Source organism: Pseudonaja textilis, chromosome 15, assembly GCF_049901715.1.
Source record: "Pseudonaja textilis isolate UNSWEBS1 chromosome 15, rPseTex1.2, whole genome shotgun sequence".
Classification (NCBI taxonomy): domain Eukaryota; kingdom Metazoa; phylum Chordata; class Lepidosauria; order Squamata; family Elapidae; genus Pseudonaja; species Pseudonaja textilis.
Window position 1 is genome coordinate 5,406,206 of NC_142004.1, and position 23,834 is coordinate 5,430,039.

The 23,834-nt window shown below is 44.1% G+C and overlaps 2 protein-coding genes across 3 annotated transcripts in view; one reads left to right on the plus strand and one right to left on the minus strand.

The window, feature by feature from the left end:
- RFC5 (replication factor C subunit 5) overlaps positions 1-23,834 on the plus strand; it is a 315,947-nt gene that overhangs the window by 183,181 nt on the left and 108,932 nt on the right. The window lies entirely within an intron of this gene.
- The window catches only part of KSR2 (kinase suppressor of ras 2), a 137,292-nt gene that overhangs the window by 20,927 nt on the left and 92,531 nt on the right, over positions 1-23,834 (minus strand). For both annotated transcript variants that reach the window (XM_087913260.1, XM_087913258.1), the window contains exons 13-14: positions 17,773-17,821; positions 15,153-15,514 (exon numbers count right to left, since the gene is read on the minus strand). In XM_087913260.1, coding sequence (XP_087769386.1) covers positions 15,153-15,514; positions 17,773-17,821 — 411 coding nt within the window. The remainder of the gene's footprint in view (positions 1-15,152; positions 15,515-17,772; positions 17,822-23,834) is intronic.

Genomic DNA, 23,834 nt, shown 5'->3' on the forward strand with positions numbered 1-23,834 from the left:
AAGAAAGAAAGAAAGAAAGAAAGAAAGAAAGAAAGAAAGAAAGAAAGAAATAAGGGAAGGAAGGGCCAGATACAGGGGGGGAGAGGGAAAGGGAGAGAGGGGTGGGGAGAGAGAGAGAGAGAAGTAAGAAAAGAAGGAGGAGAGAGAGAAAAAAGGAAAGAAAAGAGGTGGATTTCCAATCAGAACAACTCCTAACACTTTGGGGTCTTGTAGAGAAGATTGTATTCAGGGAGGAACCTTCCATTTGGGAGGTTCAGAGATTTGCATGTATCCCCCGTGCCAAGCGATCCCCCGGCCCCTGTTCCGATGGCTAGGGGCTCGCCTCTGCGGAAAAAAAAGCGAGAGTGCCTTGTGACACGAAGACCAGGCTGACAAAAAGGAGGGAGAGGAAAAAAATAAAATAAAAATAAAACCATCAGCCGGGCAAGATTTGCCCATCTTCCTTTTTTCCCCCCTCTGCTGCCGAGAAAATCTATTTGTGGAAGTCTTAATTACCAAATGCAGCTGCTGGGGTGGGGGGGTGGGGTAAGGGGGGGGTGAGGGGGGGGTAGGAGGGGACCCTGAAACCAATTAAAATCTGTATTGACATCTGAATCACGTCATGGAGCCTGTGGGTGGATGCTGCCTTGACTTCTTCTCCCACTGAAAGGACCCCCTTCTCCAGCGTGCACATGCACGCACCACTTCTCGTGCCCACCTACACGCGTTACAGGCAGCGGCAGGAAGCACAGGGCTAAATACCTGACAACAAACCCTCGAAAATTAAAAATAAAAATAAAAGGAGGATCGCAGGTGTGGATTTAATCTGGTCCTGCCGGGGAGAGGTAAGCCAGGCGGCAGGGGATATATGCGTCCTGGCCTCCTTCTGCTGCCCACCTCGGCTGCCAACCGTGCAATGCCAGCTTCTACCTCCCTAGCATCCCACCCTGGGAGGCAGGGACCCCCCCTCTCCTTAAAGCCACACTGTCAGGAATTGCAGCCGAAAAATGGCGAGCGAAAAGATCCTTTGGATTAATAATAATAAAAAAAATTTTTTTAAAAAAGGCCTGGAGCAGTGGTGGATTCAATTTTTTTTTTTTTACTACTGGTTCTGTGGGCGTGGCTTGGTGGGCGTGGCGGGGAAGGATATACTACAAAATCCCCACCTCACTAACCTGCTTTCCAGCTCCGTTCTCCTGGGCAGGGCAACCAAAGAAGACCCAGCCGATTAGCTGGGACTCAATGGGAGGCAGAGAATAGAGGGAGGCAGGGCCATTCAGAGGTGAGATTGGCCGGTTCTTGGAACTATTCAAAATTTCCACTATTGGTTCTCCAGAACTGGTCAGAACCAGCTAAATGCCCACCTCTGGCCTGGAGCCCTTCAGATTTCAGATTCATTAGACTGAGGAATCTTCAGCTTGACAAACTGCTCAACGACAAAGAATTGACAAAACAATGGGGGGGGGTGGAGGGACAAAAAAATGGGAAATGCAATCCTTTCCTGCAAAATACCTGAATGGTAACGCAGTCAACGGTCATACTGGCTCTAATATACCACTCGCCAATATTTTCAGTCTTAGGAACTGCATGCAAGCTCGACTTCTAATAAAATATTCCCTTTTATGTTATTACAGTAACTAGCCATTGTGCCCAAATTGATCGATACTTTTGTACTTTTGAGCCAAGCTTGACTCTCTGATGACTTTCTCGATAAGTCCATGCCGTTTTCTTGGAAATATCTTCAGAAGTTTCAATCTGTAGCTCAGGGCTGAACTGTGGAGATCTTGGACTTTCCTGAGATGGGACGTTTGTTTGCAGACATTTCATTACCCAGCAAGGGAACATCATCAGTGCAAGGGAGTGTGGGGCTTGCTGCCCATTTATATACGGTACCTTTCCTGGAGATATCGAACCACTATGGACGTTTTATATTATTGAATACTGGACATCAGCTCCCATGTTTGACCTGTTATACAACACAGACCAAGTGATGCTTTCCAGAATAATGTCTGTTTCATTTTCCATGTGGGGGAAGAAAGAGAAATGGCTTGGAGTTTTCCTGGTGACATTTCTAACATTTCTGTCTTTCTAACAAGTGTTAGTGATGCCCGGCAGGAGCCTGGGTTCAATGAGGCAAGCCAACTTGCTAGCCCACCCACCGTCTCCTTTGTGATTCTCGTCACACAGCATCTCCGCAACAATGAGATAGCTGGACCATGTAGATGGGCTATTTGCGTGGCCATCACATCCCGCTCTGAACAATTCTGCAAATCAAGCAGCCAACGAAGCCTTGGCAGGACCTGCTGTGGTGGAAATTCAAAACGTCGGAGCAGGAATCGACGAGAAAGGACTGGAGGTGGTATGAACTGCTCAACTTCCCCCGAGGGACTTCGTGCAGGCTTGGAGCGGGTGGTCTAATATATAAGGTACACCGAGGGACACTGGCAAAAACTGAAAGAGTGCACTTCTCCATGGGGGTGTATTAATTAGGGTTGGGAAAAGATGTGCAAAGGGAGAAGGTGACCGGATCAAGTGAAAGAGTCAAGCAACAGCTAAATCCCCTTCAGTGTCACCTTTCTGTGGCCCCTGTGGCTACCAAGGAGGTAGCTACCACGTGGTGAGAAAGGAGTGTATATTTGAGAAGAACCTAGCTGAGCCTTAGATGTGATGGAATGCAGCAGGCTGGATAACTAGTGGGGTGCATCCCAGAGGAGTAAAAGGTGGCTCGGCCCAGATGTGACCTGGGAGAGAAAGAGGATGAAGACAGCTCCTCCGTAATAGTTCTCAAATGATAGGGTAGATGCAGATAATAGAGGGCTTCGGTTTGGCAAAGATTCTGTCTATAGCTGTGAAATAATAAAGACATCAGTTTGGAAGAATCGCTGTGTTTCCGCTAAGCCCTGCTATCGTTTTCCTGTGTACAAACAGTTATATCTGCACCAGACAGCGGACAGCTGGCACAAGTGGCAGGTGCTGGGAGGGGCCAAGAATGGACAGGAAATCATTCTCACAGCATCTGTAGAGGTATCCTTCCCCCCCCCGCCCCCTTCATGTATTTGAAAACTCTGAATGACAGACATTTGAATATCATGCCCCAATGAACGCACCCTCAGTCAGGCCTCAAGGATCAAGAACAATGCACGGAGTTATTTAAGAACAGGTTCCTTTATGGTTCTTCATCTATAGACAGGATCTTGCCGGACTAAAGTAGATTTGCGTAACTACAGATATATTCTGGGAATTGCTAGGGAGGAGTGCTTTGACCTTCTTCCTGCCTACCAGCCATTCTAAGCTTCGGCGTCTCTTTGCCCTCTGGAGTGTAAGCCCACCCTCTTGGGAATCCAGACTACATTCCACCACACCCTCTGAGTGAAGTTACAGGTATAGAAAATTGACAGCTTGTTGACTCTAATATTCTCAGTCTAAAAACAAATAAACCACACACACACACACAAAATACTCTCAAGTTCTTTTTAGATGTTCTTCAAAGACAAGGCTGAATGAAGGCCAACAAGGCGCATCTGCTCCTTTGCCCTCTCATGCAAAATGTAGGTCCCGTTGAGGAGGCACGGATGGATGTCAGCTTTCATCTCCCAAGTTCTTTCTTTTTTTCCCCACAGTTTGGTTTTGTCCTTAAGGATTTGGTACTCTGTCATTTAAGGTGACACCTGCAAAATCTGGTCTGAAAGCGTTGCTCAAAAGGCAAATTGAACAAGCCTCTCGGTGGCCTCTACTGATTAAATTGGAAAGGAAGAGTTCTTCCAAGCATGGAGAGGTCTATTTGTAAAGACAAGGAAGGAACCTGTTGAGGAACAGCAGGTGTCAACCCTAATTCAGCAAGAGAAATTTGGGGAGCTGAAGACTCAGGTTTTTTTTAATTTTAATAACTACAACGTCTTCTCCCAGAAGGAATGTGTGTGCTTTCTCATGCACCTGACATTTCATTCCTCTTTTTTTTCTCCTGTCCTCTTGGCAAAGAATGCTGGCATTGTCTTAGATGTTGATTTTTGTCTGCGCGCAAGGAACCAAGCGGCCTTCCCCCCCTTCTATATTACTATGCCATCTCTGGGGTGGTGTTATGGCCTTTGAAAAGCAAAAGTTTAAATAGAAAAGCCACCATATACATAGATTAGATCTTCGGCAAATGCGGATGGAAATAGCAATAGCATTTAGGCTTTATCCAAAGAAGAGAATATATTTAATTTTGTCTCTATTTTGAAATTGCTTCTGGTTTTTGTGCTTACAAAGAGGGTGGGAGTGGGGAATGAAACTGTCATTCTGTTTTTGTCAACCAGACAGGCTTATTGTTATAGAAATGTCTTGTACGTACCGTTGTGTAAAAGCAAAAAGTTGTGGTTGTAATGTTGATACCTTCTACTGTGCTAAAAGTTTTCTTTTCTTTTTCTCTCCCGTTCTTCTCGCCCCCCCCCTCCTTCTTACTTTTTCATGCTTTTTTTCTTTGTATTTTATATTTTGATAAACTAATAAAAAAAAACTAAATGTAAAAAAAGAGCAATAGCATTTAGGCTTATATACAACCCCATGGTGATTTACAGCACTCTCTGGGTGGTTTACAATGTAGAGAATTATTTGCATCTTGCAAATCCCAATAATCTGGGTTTGTCCAAAAAGTTTGTCCAAGAGGAAAAAAAAGAGAGATGCACAGATCTTTCTGAAGTATCGTTCCAAGAGGTCTTCATCAGTCAGACGAGGAAGAAAAGCAGGGGAGCAATTATGAGAGACGCAGAGACTCTCCGGTGAAGAAGAAGCGGGAGCCTTTTCATATGTAAGTACCTGAGATTTTGTGTGCCTGCTCCCTTGCAACACCTGGGCCTATTAAGCCACCACCTGCCTGATCTTTTCACAGTTTCTGTTTGGTGGGTTGTTTTCATTTGATTTCCCTCAAGCTAGGCAGAGTTATCAAAGAAAACACCTCGATGAGTCAAGGAGCGTAGTAATGGTTCTGCGCTCCCTTGCTGAAAATTGCTGGGTTTCTCTTTTATTTTCCCCCTTTCCAAAGGTGCTATTGACCTGAAAAAAAAAACTCTTTCAACTGATGTGGTTAAGAGCTGTATTTTTGTGAGTGAAAGAAATGCAAACGCCTTTTGATATACACACCGTCCCCGATTCCTTCTCGGAGGAGGAGGTGGTGGTGGTGGAGGAGGAGGAGGAGGCCCTTCAGAATCCAAACCATTGATCCAGGCGCCTCTCTACCGCTCAGAAAACAAATTTGCAAATGTGAAGACAGAGAACCTGGCAACCCGACCAATTCTCCGTGTGAGTTGAGCACCCCAAACAAGGTCTCGGCACCATTAAATTGGCCAATTAAAGGAGCACCTGGCTTTGTAGAAAGGCTAATCCTTCCCATACGAGGGATGTGAAAAGAAGTTCTGTTTTTTCCTTGCTTTGCCCGTCTCTGAAACATGGCATGCCTAATTTGGTTTCCCCCTTTGGATTCACGCTAGATTCAAAGGCTAGAATACAAGATGTTTACTAACTAAAGACCGCTGTAAACAGCCAAGGTGATGATGGGAAATTCATGCTGTGGTAGCCCTTACAGGTGCTCCTGCAGAGCCAACTGATTCACACCACGTCAAATCTTGCCTAGGATTTGACTCCCTGTGGACCCCTGAAGGATAGTGGAAAATGGAATGTTGATTTGCACCGATTTCCACAGTGTCAAACAACACAGTTACAGGTAGTCCGCAACTGTAATAAGACTGGAATTGAGCTTGGCAATTATGGTTGTTAAGTTATGACATTGTGTAACTGACCTGATTTTATGACTTTTTTTTTTTTTTTTGCAAAAGCCATAAAGCAAATACGGTGTTGTTAAGCAAACGTTGCAATTATGAAGTGAACCCATTGCTCTCTATGGACTGTTTTTTTGCTGGAAACTGGAAGTAAAATTGACCATAGAATAAGGCAGATGCTTTTGAGGGAGGAGCTATTGTAACTTTGAAGGAGTGCTAAGCAACTGGTCATAAATAGAGGACTACCTGTATTTACAAGGAACGTGAAAGATGCTTATTCTGCGGTTCTACGCTAAGAATCTCCTACAGCAGTGGTCTCCAAACTTTACAACTTGAAGTCTTGTGGACTTCAACTCCTGGGAGTTGAAGTCCACAAGTCTCCAAGTTGCCAAGTTTGGAGACTGGCTGAGGAATTCTGGGAGTTGAAGTCCACAAGTCTTCAAGTTGCCAAGTTTGGAGACTGGCTGAGGAATTCTGGGAGTTGAAGTCCACAAGTCTTCAAGTTGCCAAGTTTGGAGGATTTCTGGGAGTTGAAGTCTACAAGTCTTAAAGTTGCCAAGTTTGGAGATACTGCTGTGGGCAAGGTGATCTTATCTGGACTTTCTTACGGAAAACCTGCCATCTTATCTTCAACAACTGGCTCATGGAAGAGGGAGAGGAAACTGGTTTAAATTTATGATCACCTGCCCTCTTTATTCTGACCATAAATTTAAACCTGTGTTTCTTCCCCATTATCCAACTCATGCAAAAGTATACCTGTGCATGCACACCATGCATTCCAACACAGCCTTTGAAGCTGCAAAGCAAACCCCACTGCTTTTTAACATCCCTGACACTAGAAAAAAGTAAGGAGTTCACTACTGTATCAACAGCCTTTTAATAGGAACAGAGGGGAGGGGAGGAGAGCAAGAGAGAACGCGCAATCAGTTTGAGGGATGTTCAGCCAAGCAAGCACAGTCCCGAATTGCTTGTTTGGCTGGGGTCAGTGAGGGTGGGGAAGAATTATGCTGTCTATTTGCACAAGGGGGAGGCAGCGGGGAAAATGAATCAAGCTAACAAACCAGCGCGACTTTGTATGAGCCATACATAACAAAGAGAAAGAGTGAGAAATATTGCTTTTCCATACCTGATGTATTTTTGTTTACTTAGAAGTATTTGACTCTACTGTCAAGCGCCAGGGAAATCAGGAGATTCAGGCAGTTCAAATAAAGATTTATGGAAAGCTTAAGCTCTCTAGAAGAATCTGAACTACTAAAGGTCAATGCAATTTGGCAGTAGATAAAGAATTCATGGTGACCTGGACTCAAATCTCTTGTGGCCATGAAGGGATTCATGACTAATGATGCATTTGACCCCTCCATCGAGCTCCACCTGGTTATCTTCTACATCTAACATTTCAGACCAAAAAAAAAAAAAAATCCATTCGAAATACCAGTAGTAAGATAGTACTTGGAACTGAAATACATCCCTTTGGTTAAGGGTGAGAACTAGACAAAAATCCCAGGCCATTGGTTGATCCGTGGGAGGAAACCTTACGAGATGCGCCTTCATATTTCAAGACTATTTCAGGTATTGGAAGTGAGATACAAATCAGAATTTGAGGAATTAGGTTCCAAATGAGGGGTAGACAGGCTGTATGATATGGAATACAAGTAGAAATTGTACCTATAGATCAATGAACTCTCATTTTAAAAGGATCTAAAGCAGTGTTTCTTTGCCTCAACCATTTTAAAATGTGTGAACATCGGCTCCCAGAAATCCCCAGTCAGCACGTTTCATTGCCCTACAAGGTAATGTCATCAGTAGCAAACCCCATTCCCTACTAGCACTAATGAAGTTACCTAGTTTGGTAATGAAATGTCTGCAAGAGAACACCCAAGCTCAGAGAGCACCAAGAGGCCCACAATATGGACTGAATGTTATGATGGCAAGACATGAAAAAGAAAGGGTGCATTTCCCCCCCTCCCCACAAAAAAATCCCGAGGGTTTGGTGTTTCAAGCTACACTGTTGCAGACTATGAGTAGTGTACCAGCAATGAAATCTTCAAGTTCTCTTCACCTCTAGACTCCTGTTCCAAACAAAATCAAAGCCAAATCCTGTCATCCAAGTTTCCCCAACACATAAACCCAAGCTACAACTTACGAATTATTGATGCCTGGGAAATCTAAGTCTTGCAATGCCAATACGTAAAGTGGTCAATAAGTCAGGGAAAACTGCCTCGACGTCTTAGTGTCATCACGGCCTTAGATAACACTGCATTACCGCTTCCTTTGTTTCCAGACATGGGATATAGCACCAATTTCCTGAAAATGCTTAGATGCACGAGGAACGAAATCTGGGAGGCCTCTCTAGGATCATCACTTTCTTTTCCCCCTCTACCCTCTTCCCACATTGCCTTGCCAGCTGTCAGAATAAGACGACACCTCTCCAGAGGTAGATACGGGCTCCTTTAATGTACGTGTTAATAAGTATATTGACTTTTTCCCAACTCCCTTGTCAGTCCCTATCAAGATTTATTCTCCTTCATGGGCTTCATATCGATTGAGGACAGCAGTATCCCCACAGGTTGATCAATTGTGATTTGACCACGGAAGGAAGTCAATAGCTATTTATTATATGATCTATGGGCTTCATTACTTCCAACGCTATGAAAGGAAGAACGGGGGAGAATGTGTAAGAAAGAAATAGCCAAGTGGGAGAGGGTCAGAGAAATGGAGACAATTCAGCCTAAAATTTCTGGATAGGGAAAAACATGGTAAAGCTTTCCACCACGGCCTCAGCAGAATCGGTAGACAAGGAATTGCAAAAAAAAAAGTGGGGAAAGTACAGTATTAGTATAGCTTCCAAGCAAAGCTAAGGATCACTTCCAAAGCCTTTTCTTTTCCAATGTCTGGTGACACCGAGAACAAAGAAGATAATAGGGCACGAATTCATTGCATAGCAGTGCGGAAAATTCTAATTTAACTAAATTGCTTCTTTTTGGTAAACCCTTTTAGAAAGAATATTGCTTTCATACGTTCCATTAGATCTCTAGAAGTGAAACAAAGCAGCCAGAGTAGGAAATTGAAATTTGCAGAATAAGCTGGTACTAATGTCCCAAAATACCCAGCCAAGGAAATTAAAGTCCAGTTAAGGTTGAGCAGTGACAAAATCAAGACTAAGCAGTTAATATCGTGATAAGGTAATCAAAGCCAACTCAAAAAATGTCTAAATCAGAGAAGGTAGAAATAGCACCTCGGACAGCTCCTAATGAGCAGATCTTTTTCCTTGGATTTAGCTACAGTTGGTGAAATTGTTTCAACACAGAGTTTATACTAACTTAAGCCTTATGTAAGCTTCTGAGGCCTATAATATAGCTGAAAGAGTTGTCTCAATTAAAACTTTGCTAAATTTTAAAGTTTTACATCCTTTGACACAAACTTTAGAGTTTGCATCCTTGTGACAAATGTTCTTTTTTTTTGTATTTTTTTCAAAAAAGAAAGCAAACTTGTGCTATAGGGACATTGGTGTCAAGCCATTCTCATTATACCAGAATGTGCAATGGCCAGTTCTCAGTTGGTTTCTATCCCAACATCCATGTCAGGAACTTTCCACTACATATTTTCACAAAAGGACTCAGGACTTTTCCCCTGATCCGCTGCCACCAAAGTTGTCCTCTCTGTGCAAAGTGAATACGTGGTATCAAATAAAAAGACATTTCCGTGTCATTAAAACATGTTTTCTTGTGCATGAAGGAGAATCTTTTTTGTTAAATGTAGAAAGCACACAGAAGAGAACTCTTTCATTTCCAGTGATTTTTTTTTTAAAAAAGCTTTCCTAGAAGAAACAGGTTTTTTGCTCTCGGTATTTCTTTGGCACAGTCATAATTAAGTGTGAGTTAGTAAAGATGTGTAGGAATAACAACTCCTTAACGAAGCCCCTATTTCTGGGACCAGCTGCTGAAGCCTAATAATTTTTCTCTCCAAAGCGAAGTCTCATTAATGACATGAATTCAACGAAAACCTTGAAAAACAGGATGTAAAGCCATTCCCACCACTGCCAGAGGGCCAGTTTAGCAAATGATCATGTTTGATCATGTTTCATCAAGAAGCTCCACATTGAAACATGTTTCCTTTTATGATTGTTTAATTAGCGCGACTTACCAAGATGGGGAAGGTTATTTACATATTTGGGGTTCAGAGCTTGCAAGGGTTTGAAAGTACGGAGGGGGTCCCTTTTAACAGAATAACAAGAGTTGGAAGGGACTTTGGAGGTCTTCTAGTCCAGTGGTCGCCAACCGGTGGGCCTGGGACCACTGGTGCTCCGTGAGAAAATTTTGGTGGTCCGCAGAGAAATGTCGCCCCCAAAGCAATTAATCCAAGCTGTGCAGGAACACAAGGCTGCTCCGCCCACATGGCCTGTGGGAACACAAGGCTTGTGTTGCTTGCATTGCGAACAACATGAGGTAGTGAGAGGAGGGGGGAAAGGGCAAAAAGGGGGGACTTGCCCCACGCACCTGGCCTGCCCACCAGGTTGCTTCTTTCCACTTCTTTCTTCTTCTGCTTTTGGCTGCATGTGAGGAAAGCAGCAAAAGTCTTTCTTTCTCTCCCCCAAACTCCGCCAGAAACTAGACTTTGGGATCCTGCAAGGCGTCCTGCTCCAGGTGTTTGCTGTCAGAAATTTGTCTTTTCCTACAAAGTTATGAGTTCAACAACATTTCTGGCTGGCTGGGGAATTCTGGGAGTCGAAGTCCACGGTTCTTAAAGTGGCCAAACTTATTAAACGCTGACAGAAGAAAATATTTATAGCTCGGGGTTAAACTTAGGGTCCTTGGTGCTCTCTGAGCTTGGTGGCTTCCTTGCAGACGCTTCACTACCCAACTAGGTAACACTGATGATGTTACTTAGTTGGGTAATGAAACGTCTATAAGAAAACAGCCAAGCCCAGAGGGCACCAAGGACCCCAATTTTGATACGTTGACTGTAATAAAAATTGATCAATTTATTGATTGACCAAGGACTCCAGAATCGTTGTATCCCCCTCCTCTTCCTGCTTCAATTCCACTCCCTTATAGCACTGATGATGTTACCTAGTTGGGTAATGAAATGTCTGCAAGAAAACAACCAAGCTCAGAGAGGACCCCACAGTTCTCCTCCTCTTCCTCCTCCAATTCCACTCCCTTGTAACACTGAGGATGTTACCTAGTTGGCTAATGAAACGTCTGCAAGAAAAACCACCAAGCTCAGACAGCCTCAAGGACCCCACAGTCAAGAAACACTTGCCTTAGCTAATCTATGTCCTATCCCTTTTGCCCACTTCCTTCTTCTGGTTCTCCATCTTCCCTTCAGCTTTCCAACAATGCTGAGTTCCAGCACCACCTCAAGTCAAAGCAAAAGGGGTGCAGATCGTCTGCTGACATGTCCCCCCCCAAAAAAAATCACCACGTGAAAGAGGTGCCACAGAGAGGAGCAGGATGAGAGGCAGGGTCGGAATTGCTGGCGGTTTCCTGCAAAAAATTTTCTGTAGCCTTCGGAGTGCTGAACCAGATTTGGGATCGCATCTGTCTTGGCAGAAAACTAATTAAGAGGAATGTTGTGCATCCATGCTCTGAATCCCTGGAGGTTGAAGCCTGGCAAGACATTCTGCTGAATTCCACCCCCCCCAACCCCCAACCCCAGAGTTCCCAACCATATCATCTTGGGAAAAGCGTTGCCTCAAGACGAGCGGTGTTTACAGCACCCGCGAAATAGGAAGCGGCCTTGTTTTCCCGTCTGAAAATCATTTCCATGCGAAGGACGTTAGTCAAGCAAAGCTCAAGAGGGAACCATTTTGCCAAAGACTTTTACGACTGGTGTTTGTGCATTTGCCACAGCCTGAAAATCCTACTTAAAAAAAAAAAAAGGTGATGTGATTCGGCTAATGCCAGAGCCTTTAAAAGACAAAAATTCAGCGCACGTGTCTGAAAATCCTGTTTTAAAAAAATGTGATTCTGTGAAGCCTTCAAAAAGCAAAAATTCAGCCCACGTGACTTGCTGCGGATCTATACATCCTGCCTCCCTACTCCAGTGCAGGGGTTGCCAACCTTTTGGACCTCAGGGACCACCAAACTCAGAATTTTAAATCCCGTGGACCAGAGACCCTGGAAATATCCCCCCCAAAAGTCTGCAGGAAAATTCCCCATCCCCCGTTTTCCTACCGATCAATCATTCTTTATTTGGGATCGCAGGATACCGTCTCCAGCTCCGTTCTCAGGGGGAGAGAGAGAGAGAGAGAGACTTTTGGCTTCATGCAAGGAAAGCAAAAAAAGTCTTTCTTTCTCTCTCCCAAACTCCACCAGAAATGAGTCTTTGTGAGACTTGTGTCTGGAGCAGGAGGCCTTGCAGGGTCCCAAAGACTCATTTCTGGCAGAGTTTGGGGGAGAGAAAGAAAGACTTTTGCTGCTTTCCTTGCGTGCAGCCAAAAGCAGAAGCAGAAAGAAGCAGGAAGAAGCGGCCCGGTGGCCAGGCCACGTGCGTGGGGCGAGTGGGGCAAGCTCCCCTCCTCTGCCCTTTCCCCCTTCCCCTCACTACCTCGTGTTGTTTGCAATGCAAGTGACTCAAGCCTTGTGTTCCCGCGGGCCATGTGGGCAGTGCAGCCTTGTGTTCCTGCGCAGCCTGGATTAATTGCTTTGGGGGTGACATTTCTCTGCTGACCACCAACATTTTCTTGCAGACCACCAGTGGTCCCCGGCCCACTGGTTGATGGCCACTGCTCCAGTGCATGGTGGCTAGTGTGAATTTTTTTCCTCTCATCTGGGGACTGTTTGACACAATGACACTGAAAAAAAGTTGGCTGTTTTTCACACGATCATTGCACCATCCCCATAGTCACATGATCCAATTTCTGACACTTGGCAACTGGCATTGTATTTATGATGGTTCATGCAATCTTGTTGTCTTCTGACAAGCAGAAGTCAGATTTACTTTACAGCCGGGTTGCCAACTTAAGAACAGCAGCAACCCACTTAACCATCATGGGGAAATGGGGCAAAACGCCACGGTCTCACTTAGCAACAGGAATGTTGGGTTCAGTTGTGGTCTTACGAGGATTACCTGTAAGGAAGGTTTAAGGTGTGAATTCTGTCTTAAATCCGGGGGGTCACCCTTGAATTATCAACGGAGACCAGAGGTCTCCAAACTTGGCAACTTTAAGACTTGTGGACTTCAACTTTCAGAATTTTGCTGAGGAATTCTGGGAGTTGAAGTCCACAAGTCTTAAAGTTGCCATGTTTGGGGGCCCCTTAACCAATGTTTTTTTTTTAAAGGAAGACATCAAAACAGCATGTTTGTTGATAACCGTAATGTTACTTAGATTAAAAGAGGACCTGACCTGGGGTGCTCACATTGCAGCCCTGGTCAAAAGGGCCCAGCAGAGATTAGACTTATCTGAGGCTTCTCAGGAAACAACAACGGAATGAAAACCGCTGTTGACCTTCTACCGCTGCACCATAGAGAGCATTTTAACATACTGCACCCCTGTATGGTTTGCCAATTGCACAGTGGCAGATAGGAAAGCACTCCAGAGGGTTAATGTCATTGCCCAGGAGATTATTGGTTGCCCTCTCCCCTTTTTGGAAGAGCTTTACAGCTCCTGCTGCCTTAAAAAGTTTGAAACATCTGCAAAGATCCATCTCATCCTGGGCACCCTTTTTTGAACTATTACCATCTGGCAGATGGTACAGAATAATAATAAAAACAAGGACAAATAGGCTGAAAAACAGCTTCTATCCCAGGGCAGGAGCTCTGCTGAATTCTGCTGTATAGTGCAGTGTTGCTGTGGTGTTGGGCTTCCAGTTCAATATGTGAAGGGTGAAGGATGTGTGTTTGCGTTTATTTTCATGGTCATGGTGTGCACTGAAGATGGTGTTTGATTTCATTGTACGAGGTGCAATGACAATAAAGTAAAGTAAACTAATTAGAAGATCTGCTTCAATTTTGTCCCTGGAGAAAGACAGTGGCTGAATTGGTACTAACCCAAAAATGTACCAAAAATTAAAAGCCCAGTTTTCTTCCAGTTCCTTCTGTGGTCTTCCAGGAAAGTCAGAACGCTGAACGGAGACCTTTAAACGCTCAGGTGATTTCCACCAACAGAGCATCTGAAATAAACATTCTTTGCACATCAGACCCCACACAGCCAACTGTTTGGCCCAATCGTGAAGGTGCTGCTTTGCATCTTAAACAAAGTGAATGCAAGCCCCAAAGCCGGTGATCGACTCCCGGCTGAAGACAAGAAAAGTCTCCATAATCAGATGCCGGGTTCTTTTGGGCCCAGTCGGATAATGACTGGCATTGACCTTAGGAAGATAAAAAGGCTAAGAATCAAAGGAGGTCGGAGCCAGGAACGCGGCCAACTCCTGTTTCAGGTGACAGATGTGAACACAATGCCTGGCTTTGGAAGGAGAAGCATTTTGCACATCTGTGCAAAGAGGCCACTGAGCTAAAAAGCAGAATACACTGCCGGCACCCCCAGTGGATTCCTTTCAAGTACTGTTTTGCAATTTTTCTTCTTCGACAGCTGGGCAGCAAGGGCAAGGCACGGTTGATAGAGAAGGGTTCTTCTCTGGGAAAGGACGGCAACGAAGGCTTATGGCATCCATAGGAACCGCCGGCTTCCTTCCTCCCCTGCCCCAATGCTGCTCACTGTGATCTAGGCTTAAAACCTGCCAGCAGTTCGGCAGTTTGATTCTCACTGGCTTGAGGCTGATTTAGCCTTCTCTCCTTCTGCGGTCAGTAAAACAGGGACCAAGATTGTTGGGAGGCAAAAGGCTGACTCTGTAAACCTCTTAGAGAGGGCTGTAAAGCACTGAAAAACAGTATATAAGTCTAAGGGCTATTGCTATTTTCCTTCTTTCCTTTTTTTCCTTCCTTCCTTCCTTCCTTCCTTCCTTCCTTCCTTCCTTCCTTCCTTCCTTCCTTCCTTCCTTCCTCCTTTCCTTTCCCTTCCTTCCTTTCTTTCCCAGTGGTTAGAATGCAGTATTGCAGGCTAATTCACTCCCCACTGCCAGCAGTTCGATCCTGACTGGCTCAAGGTTGACTCAGCCTTCCATCCTTCCAAGGTGGGTAAAATGAGGACCCAGATTGTTGGGGGTAATAGGCTGACTCTGTAAACTGCTTGGAGAGGGCTGGAAAGCACTATGAAGCAATATATATAAGTATCCTATTCTATTCTATTCTATTCTATTCTATTCTATTCTATTCTATTCTATTCTATTCTATTCTATTCTATGTCACTGGTGGGATGGACATGGTCCATGCATCCCTCTGCAATGACCTGGTTGAGGGCTTCTGCTGAGTTATTACAATCCAGGGAAGTAAGACCAATTCAGAGGTGACCTGACTTGTTAAAGAGTTCATGCATGGGAAAACCTCAAAGGTTTGGTGGTATCAAAGCGGGCGTCTTACCTGGTGATGATGGCGAGGTGCGGAGGGCTCATGCAGGCCCCCATGAACAGCACCACATTCTCGTGCCGCGTCTGCCGGTAAGCCATGACTTCCCGCTTGAAGGCCTTCAGCTGGTCCTCGTTGTCCCGCTCAATGTCAATGAGGCGGATGGCTACCTCCCCGTGCCAGCGGCCGTGGAACACCTGCCCGAAGCGGCCCTTGCCGATCAGCTCTCCAATCTCCAGCTGCTCGAAGGGAATGTCCCACTCCTGCAGGAAGATACTGGTCTGGCTGGCTTTCCGGGGGAAATTACGAGCGGAGAGGAGGGAGAGGTTCATCTCCTCAAAGTCATCCTCGGATTCCTCATCATTTCCCTGTTCGGTCTGAAAAAGGGAGAAGAGAAGGTCTTGATTTATGCCACACACCTGTAGGAGATGAATAGGCTGAGCCCGAGGGAGAGGTCAAGCACGTTATAAGTCTCGAATCGCTTTGCACCCACAAGGGATCTAAGTCCAGTCAACCTTGAATTCCACTGATTCTTATCTACCGCTAATTCGACTTGACCGTTAGTAGTTCGGATTCTTGTAGAGAGTGTTAGAAGAAACCTACAGGGGTGGGCTGCTACCAGTTCTCACTGGTTTGGGTGAACCGGATGTTAATTTTACATCTGGTTCACCAAACTGGTATGAGGAAAGCCTCCGGATCCCAGGGAGGGTGAAAACGCCCCCTCCGCCATGGTGCTGGAGGCTGAATAGGCCACAGCCACCATGGCAACATAACCTTGGTTCCTGATTTCTGGCTAATACCATCAGCTCCAACAAATACCCTTCCTCCTCCAGATTAACGGTAGGTAGGAATAAAGCAAGTGGCAAGTGGGGCCAAAGGAAGGTGAGCAGAGTCACTTAGCTATAACCTTTCTGTCAACTCATAAAATATTTCCGAAACTGCATTCCATGGATGTTTTCATAGATAGTTTCCAAGCGACCGAAGTTTCTGCCGCGCAAAATTCTAACTGGAGAGTATGATTGATGCCTCTTGGCTATGGAGGTGTCCCGTTGGAGAATATGAATTATGATACACCCAGGGGGTTGGGGGAAAACAAGGGTCAAGGGTGACAATGAATGATCTGTCTCAAAGTCGGCTACACTCAGGCAGTGCTGGACATGTTAACTCCCAATAAATCTTCTTTGAGCTTTGAAAATCCAGCTAAAGACTCATGATTTAAATGGGGGTAACTACCGGAACCCTGACACTTTTCACTTTCTTCTTTCATTGTCCCTTTTTCTTGTTCTTGTACCCACTTCCCCTAAGTCCAGAAGTCTGCTAGAAGAGCACCAGATCCCTCTTGATCTGAATTCCAGTGGCCAGCTGTTGAGATTAGACTGAGGGCAGCATAGGGCCTGCAAGCCAAAGAGTGCTACCTCCTCATTTATAAGCAGAGTCAGAATTATGGGAATGGGGTGAGGTGGGGTTTAATAAACTATAGGCCAATTCATACTCTCTCTCTATACAATTTCCTAACTTAGAGGGACATCTGAGAAGGTAGAATGCTAGGATTCCTCTCCTACCAACACTTGACCAACTGCCAACCCTCCTACCAACCGCCAGCATTTTGAGCATTGACTTCAGCAAGAAGTGAGTTTTCTATAAGCATCAGTTTTAAGGTGGCCTTGAAAGGTAATAAAAAGCTTGAGTTCGATTTGCCCAAGGACAGCCAGTATATAATTTGGGGGAAATAACATGGTCAGCTGTGTGGAGAAGATAAAGAAATAGTAAGGGAAGTTGGGATTAGTGAATGATGGTCTCAGGGAATTACTTCTGAATTGTTCCCTGCCACCTTTAGCCTAAAAGCCACACGTTTGTGCAAAGACACACCTGAAGTCAAATAATGTTATTTCTAACTGTCCCGTTCAGATGTAATTTAGAAGCATCGAAATAGGATTGTGCATTTTAATATCGTCCACATGACATAGGTAGAGGTAAAGGTCCCCCTTGCGCATATGTGCTAGTTGTTCCCAGCTCTAGGGGACGATGCTCATCTCTGTTACAAAGCTAAAGAGCCAGCGCTGTCCGAAGACGTCTCCGTGATCATATGGCCAGCATGACTAAACACTGAAGGCGCACGGAACGCTGTTACCTTCCCACCAAAGTGGTCCCTATTTTTCTACTTGCATTTTTTACATGCTTTCGAACTGCTAGGTTGGCAGAAGCTGAAACAAGGAACAGGAGCTCACTCTGTGATGGGGCGCTAGGGATTCGAACCGCCAAACTGCCAACCTTTCTGATCAACAAGCTCAGCGTCTTAGCCACTGAGCCCCCACGTCCCCTTATGACATAGCTCGTCCTTCAAGATCCTTCTCTGCATCCACAATCAGGAAGGATCCAAGGCATGGAGATTTCGGTCTGAGCAAGAATGGGTCCCATGCTAACTGCTCCACCAAGTCCAGGTCAATGACAGCTAGATGTGACACTTAACCCTGATTAAATGCAGCACAGATCAAAAGTTGTTAAGAGTGATCCATGAGGGCTTGCCAAAATGAAACAAGGCACAAGCCGCTGCTGGAGATCACCGAGCCCTTCCTCCCAGGACTCATTCTGTTTCACCCCAAGAGAGTCTCTCTACTCCTCACATGGATCTTACCTCGGAGGTTGGCTCCACTTCAATTTGAAGTACTGGATTCCCTTCTCGGCTTTTGAGGAAAACAAACACCACAAATTATAAACCATGAATTGTCTCGAGCTATAGAAAACAGATCCATCATCATCATCATCTATAACTCCAGGATGGGTTCACACATAATGTGGTTTCTTCCACTAACTTCAAACCCTTTAACCTCAGACTGTCTACTGTTGACCTCACCCCATTCCTAAGAGGTCTGTAAGGGGCGTGCATAAGCGCATCAATGTGCCTAACGTCCCTGTCTTAATGTTCCCTTTTATTTATATCTATTTCATGTATTAATAATCATGTTGATACACACACACACACACACACACACACACATAAGCAAATGCATGCTTGACAAATGAATACATAAAATAAATAAATAAAAAATAAAGCTACGCTATTATTTTGGTTTGTTATTTTGGTTTGTTCGGCTTAAATCGTTTGGGCTTTGCAAACCAAAGGGTATGGCCAGCCAAGGATGACCTAACCATTAAACCATGGTTAACAGAAGTGTGTGATGTATGAACCCATTCCAAAGGTTTTATTGCTTCACATCACTTCAGACCTGATTCTTCAGTCAGTTTTCGCAGTAGACAGAGTTCAGCTCTTGATTGACAGAAACCGAATAACAACTTTCAAAGGAATAAATGGTTTGCAGTTTTCATCGCAAGTAACACAAGAAAAGATTATTCTCTCCTGACACCTTTCAACAGGCCAAGAGCTATTGCTAAAATGGCTTGTGATATGGCGGGGGAAAAAGCCCTCTTACAAACAAAAATAATAGTGCATTATAACACATGTTGGAGTACAGTTAATTGTGCTGAAAAATGTGCAACCACCCATCTGAAGTTCACTCAAAATCTAAATTGATTCAGAGATCAAATATTAATTTCTTGAGAGTTAAGTTTGACGGGTTGCCAGACTAAATACAAGTTTTGGCATATATCATTAGAAACCTCCAACATCCACTAGGTTTCTGAAAAATGACATGTACGACACTCATCTGAAATTTGCTTTTTCCTGGTCAGTTACACTACATAGTTAATGACATGAAAACAAATGAATTTATTTTTGAACAAATGCTTTGTGGAGTGTTGAGCAGAACATCGGTGGTATGAGAAATGGAGTTTATTCGAAGGAAGGGACATTTCAAGAACAGCAGAGAGAGAATGAGAGAGAAAGAGAGAGAGAGAAAGAAAACCAAAGAGAATGAGAGAAAAAGAAAAGAATGAAAATGAGACAGAAAGAGAAAGAATGGGAATGAGAGACAGTGAGAATGACAAAGAAAAAGAGAAAGAGAGAAAGAATGAGAGACAGAGAATGAGAAAGAATAAGAGAGAGAGAACAAGAATGAGACAGAAAAAGAAAGAATGGGAATAAGAGAGAGAGAATGAGAAAGAGAGAGAATGAGAATGAGAGAGACAGAGAAAGAATGAGAGACAGAGAGACAATGAGAAAGAAGAGAGAAAGAGAGAGAATAAGAATGAAAGAGAAACAGAGAGAGAAGAAATGAAAGAGAACAAGAGAGAGAGAGAGAGAGAAAGAAAGAGAGAGAGAGAGAGAGAGAGAGAACATCTGAAGACAGCTTACACTGGTCTAAGAGGAAAAAGCTGAATGTTCCCCTTGAACCTTTTCCAAAACAGCAATTCTAGTTCTGCGACGAGTTTCTTTTGCAAGCGTGCTCAAATTATTATTGTCCCTAAAAGAGTGGAATGAGAGTTGAACCAGCATGGAATATCTGGGGCTGCTGAGTCAATTTTTCACACAAGTATCATTGATTGTCAGCTAATCTTCTATAGCCCAGGCTCTAGCCGAGCGAGGCTGCCCACATAAAAATTACTTCGCCTTTCAAGAGGCCTGGTTCAACTTTAAGAGAGAGGTCACCTTCTAATGATCCCGTTGCAAGAAGTGGATTTGGAGAGTTGGGTGAGAAGTGGGGGGGCGGCTACTCCGTATCTCAACAGGTCCAGCGTCATAAATGTATCTAAGGCTGGGTACTTTCCCAGCTAAGTTTGCCAAATAGCCACATTTCACATTTTACTTCAGTAGAACTTAGATGGGTATTTTTTTAAAAAAAAATTTTTTTAGGTGGGATGGAATGTGGGGTGAGGTAGAGGATAAAGCCAGTGGAAATTAGCACCTGGAAGCTGATCTACAATAGGATCTAAAGGCCAAGCTGATGAAGGATGTAAGAAAGGCAGAAAAACATCTTCAGATGTAGAGTAGAATAGAGTAGAATAAAAAACAGGGTAGAGTAGAATAGAATAGAAAGAGTACAATAGAGTAGAAATAGAGTAAAGCAGAGTTAAATAAAAACAGAGGAAATAGAGTAGAGTGGAAATAAAGCAGAATTCAGTAGAGTAGAATAAAAAAAATAGAGTAGAAGAGTAAAGAGTAGAAGAATAGAGTAGAATAGAAATAGAGTAGAATAGAAGAGTAGAGTAGAATGCAAAATAGTAGAGTAGAGTAGAGTAGAGTAGAGTAGAGTAGAGTAGAGTAGAGTAGAGTAGAGTAGAATAGAATAGAATAGAATAACAAGAGTTGGAAGGGATCTTGGAGGTCTTCTTGTCCAACCCCCTGCCCAAGCAGAAGACCCTGCACTGTTCTTGACAAATGGTGCCAAAGAGGACTCCACGTAGGTATGGAGAAGGCATTCTTTCCTTCTGTATTTCATGCTAGTCTCAACTGGCTTTCTCCAAAGCTCTATGCAAAACGTTAATTATGGAAGGATCCCAGAATGCAGATATGAAAAATAATGGCACAAGAGTATTGGTCTGAGTAGGGACAGAAGATGAACCTCAGCCTGAATTTCATACAGGGGTGTGGCAGCCCAGACAACTTTTCTTCTTATTTATTTATCTATTAAACTTTCATGCCATCTATCTCACTTTGCCAAACGACTCTGGGCGTTTTTTTTTTTTTTCTGAAGCGGACTCACACAAAGCTTGTTAGGGAATTTAAATGCAAATGGAACGGCAAACTAAATCGACAGAAGGCGAACTCATATGATTATCCTCCGTGGTTCCGATGATAACTTTCCCTCTGCCAGACTTACAGACAACTGTTGGAAGGGGCTGGGGACCACCCCAAGGTTTGTGGGGGAGGGGTAACATATGGTCCTGGAGCTCCTTCGAGCGTTTGGGTCAGGAGGGAAGGGAGCCGAAGCCCAAGATGGGAGAAGTTGGCAGACCTTCCGGGAGGAAAGATGAGGTGCCTGATTTCCATTCTTTCTTTTAACTTTGCCACAATTGCTTTCCTCTCTCGCTTAAGCTCTCCGAAGAGAGCGGTGGTTGCTAAAAGAGAAAACGTGTGTGAAGAAAGAAGGCAACTGACTGTTTTAGTTGTGTAACTAACGATGATTCTTCGGTCTTCCCTGAATTCTCAAAGCAAAGAAAGGAGAGCGTGGGAGAGGGCAGTGGGGGGGGAGAAGACCCAAGGTTGAGGCGTGGGAGGAACTCTGAGGACCAGGTTAATGGTGAGAAATGAGGCTGCTGCCTCCTCCTCCTTCATTACGAACAAGTCCCCCTTTCTTTCTCTTCTTTCTCCTCCTCCTCTATTATGAAAAAAACTCCTCCTCCTCCTCCTCCTCCTCCTCCTCCTCCTCCTCCTCCTCCTCCTCCTCCTCCTCCTCCTCCTCCTCCTCCTCCTCTCTCTTCTTCTTCTTCTTCTTCTTCTTCTTCTTCTTCTTCTTCTTCTTTTCTTCTTCCTCCTTCTCCTCCTTCTTCCTCTTCTTCTTCCTTCTTCTTCTTCGTAGAAATTCTCAGTCAGGCAACTGGACTTCCTTGTTCATCCAAGAAGCTTCTTCAGTTCTGACAGGATGGTGGGGAATGAAAGGATTTATACTCCTTGCAGACAGCTGGTCATTTACACCCTTTTAGAGGGACAGTGAAGCACTGGTGTATCTGTGTCCTCAAGGTCACCTGAGTAGTGGTATTCTTCTCCCTCCTCTTCCTCCTCCTCCTCTTCTTCTTCTCCCCCTCTTTCTTCCCCCTTTCCTCCTCCTCCTTTTCTTCCTTCTCCAATGCAGCAAAATCAGCGCTAGGCTTTCAAGGAAGAAGGGAAGGAGAGGAGCAAGAGGGCCAAGAAAACTCCTGGAAATTTCTTCGATGACGGATTTGTCCAAATGCCCGCAGAGGCAAAACCAGCTTCGGCGAGAACAAGGCAGGAGAAGATGAGAGCAGGGAGAAAGGCGCATTAATTTTTCAGAGCGAGGACGAGGTTGGCAATTCATCTCTAAGCCGCGTGTTCAAATGGAAAAGGTTCCTTTAATCTCTGGTGTGGGAACAGCTGCCATTCTCCGTTCTCTCGCCTTGCAGAAGTCAATTTACTCCAGCCCGGGACAAGTCTTTCTCGTGGATTTGACGAAGCAGCTGCTTCCCTGTGACCTTCTCCAACTTAGAGATGCTTCCTGGGTCCCAAACAAGAATGTTGCTTTTTCTTCTGGGTTTGATTTTTTCTTTACAGTTAGAACCAACCTGTGATTGGCGATTATACATTCGTGCACATTATACGCAGAAACAGAATACCAGAAGGCTTTTCCCTTTCTGTATATGTAGGTGTGTATCTCAGTCATCTCTCTCTCTCTCTCTCTCTCTCTCTTTCTTCTTTCTTTCTCTCTCTCTGTCTCTTTCTCTTTCTCCCTCTCTCCCTCTCTCAATAAATGACAAACACATCCAAGTTTGTATTACTTAGGGAAGTCTCTTTTCTCTTTTGCAACTGTTTTCAGGTTTCTCTTTTTTTGGAGGGGAAAAATAGAACATAGAATCATAGGGCTGGGAGGGACCTTAGAGGTCTTCTAGATCAACCATTTCCTCAAGGCAGTCTCTCTTTTTAGAGAGACAGGATTATACCGAGTCAAATTTTCTGGTTTTGCTGGATCAGCTGCCTATTATAGGACATGATATTTGACCCAGGCCAGAGTGGGTTTAAAATAGACTCCAGGTATGTGTTCTTACAACTCTTCCATCGGTTAAGATATTCTTCCCAGATTTTTAATTAATTAATAATTTGATTGAAAAGATTTTAATTTCCTCATTAGAACTGGATAAGGTATTCTGAACACCTACACTTCTGGATGTCCACGAGCATTTTGTGTATTCATACATAGGTATACATGGACAAATTCTGATGGTTAAGAGGTAAAACAGAATCCATTTAAAATGCAGGAGGGAGAGAGAGAGAGAAAAATTCCTTCTTTCTTTTACTTTCTATAGTGTTTCCAGCTTCTCTTTAAAATGTACGGACACACAAATAAGCAATTAGCCTGGGGCAAATCTCCAATTTTACCCTCTTGCCCAGCAGTCTAAATTCCACTCTAGTGTTTCTCTAGACTAGCAATTTATATTCCCACTTCGTTTTTAACCCCTGCAACTTCTCACTCTAGACTCTAGACAGGTGAACGTGGCATTGCACCACCTTGACCGATGGAAACGTTTCATAAACCCGTCTGTTTTAAATAAGTAATTTTGGCCTGCTTGGCAACCTGTGTGCATGAGAGGAAAACAGCAGGGCAAAACCTCCATATGCAGAACTGAAAATAAAAGTTAAAAGCAATGAGAAAACCATTACCAAGGCTGTGCGTAACAAACTCACACCATAAATGACCCAGATAATAGGTTCATCTTACATCCTGGCTCAGTTCTTGGGGCAAATCTAGGTCTCCGTGGCCTTTCAGAAGGCCAAGAGGATTGGGGTCCTCCAGATATCAGAGGAAAGATTGTTCCATAGGTCAGATTCCCCCAACGGAGAGGGCATATCTCCTGAGTTCCCCTTAAAGACATTATTTCATACAAAGGACACGCCCCCACCCTGCCAAATTATTTTGAATCAAGGGTCTTTCTTTCTTTCTTTCTTTCTTTCTTTCTTTCTTTCTTTCTTTCTTTCTTTCTTTCTTTCTCTTCTTCTTTTCTTCTTTCTTTCTTTCCTTTCTTTTCTTTCTTTCTTTCTTTCTTTCTTTCTTTCTTTCTTTCTTTCTTTCTTTCTTTCTTTCTTTCTTTCTGATAGTGAATCTTCTTTACAGAATTGGATGGGAACTT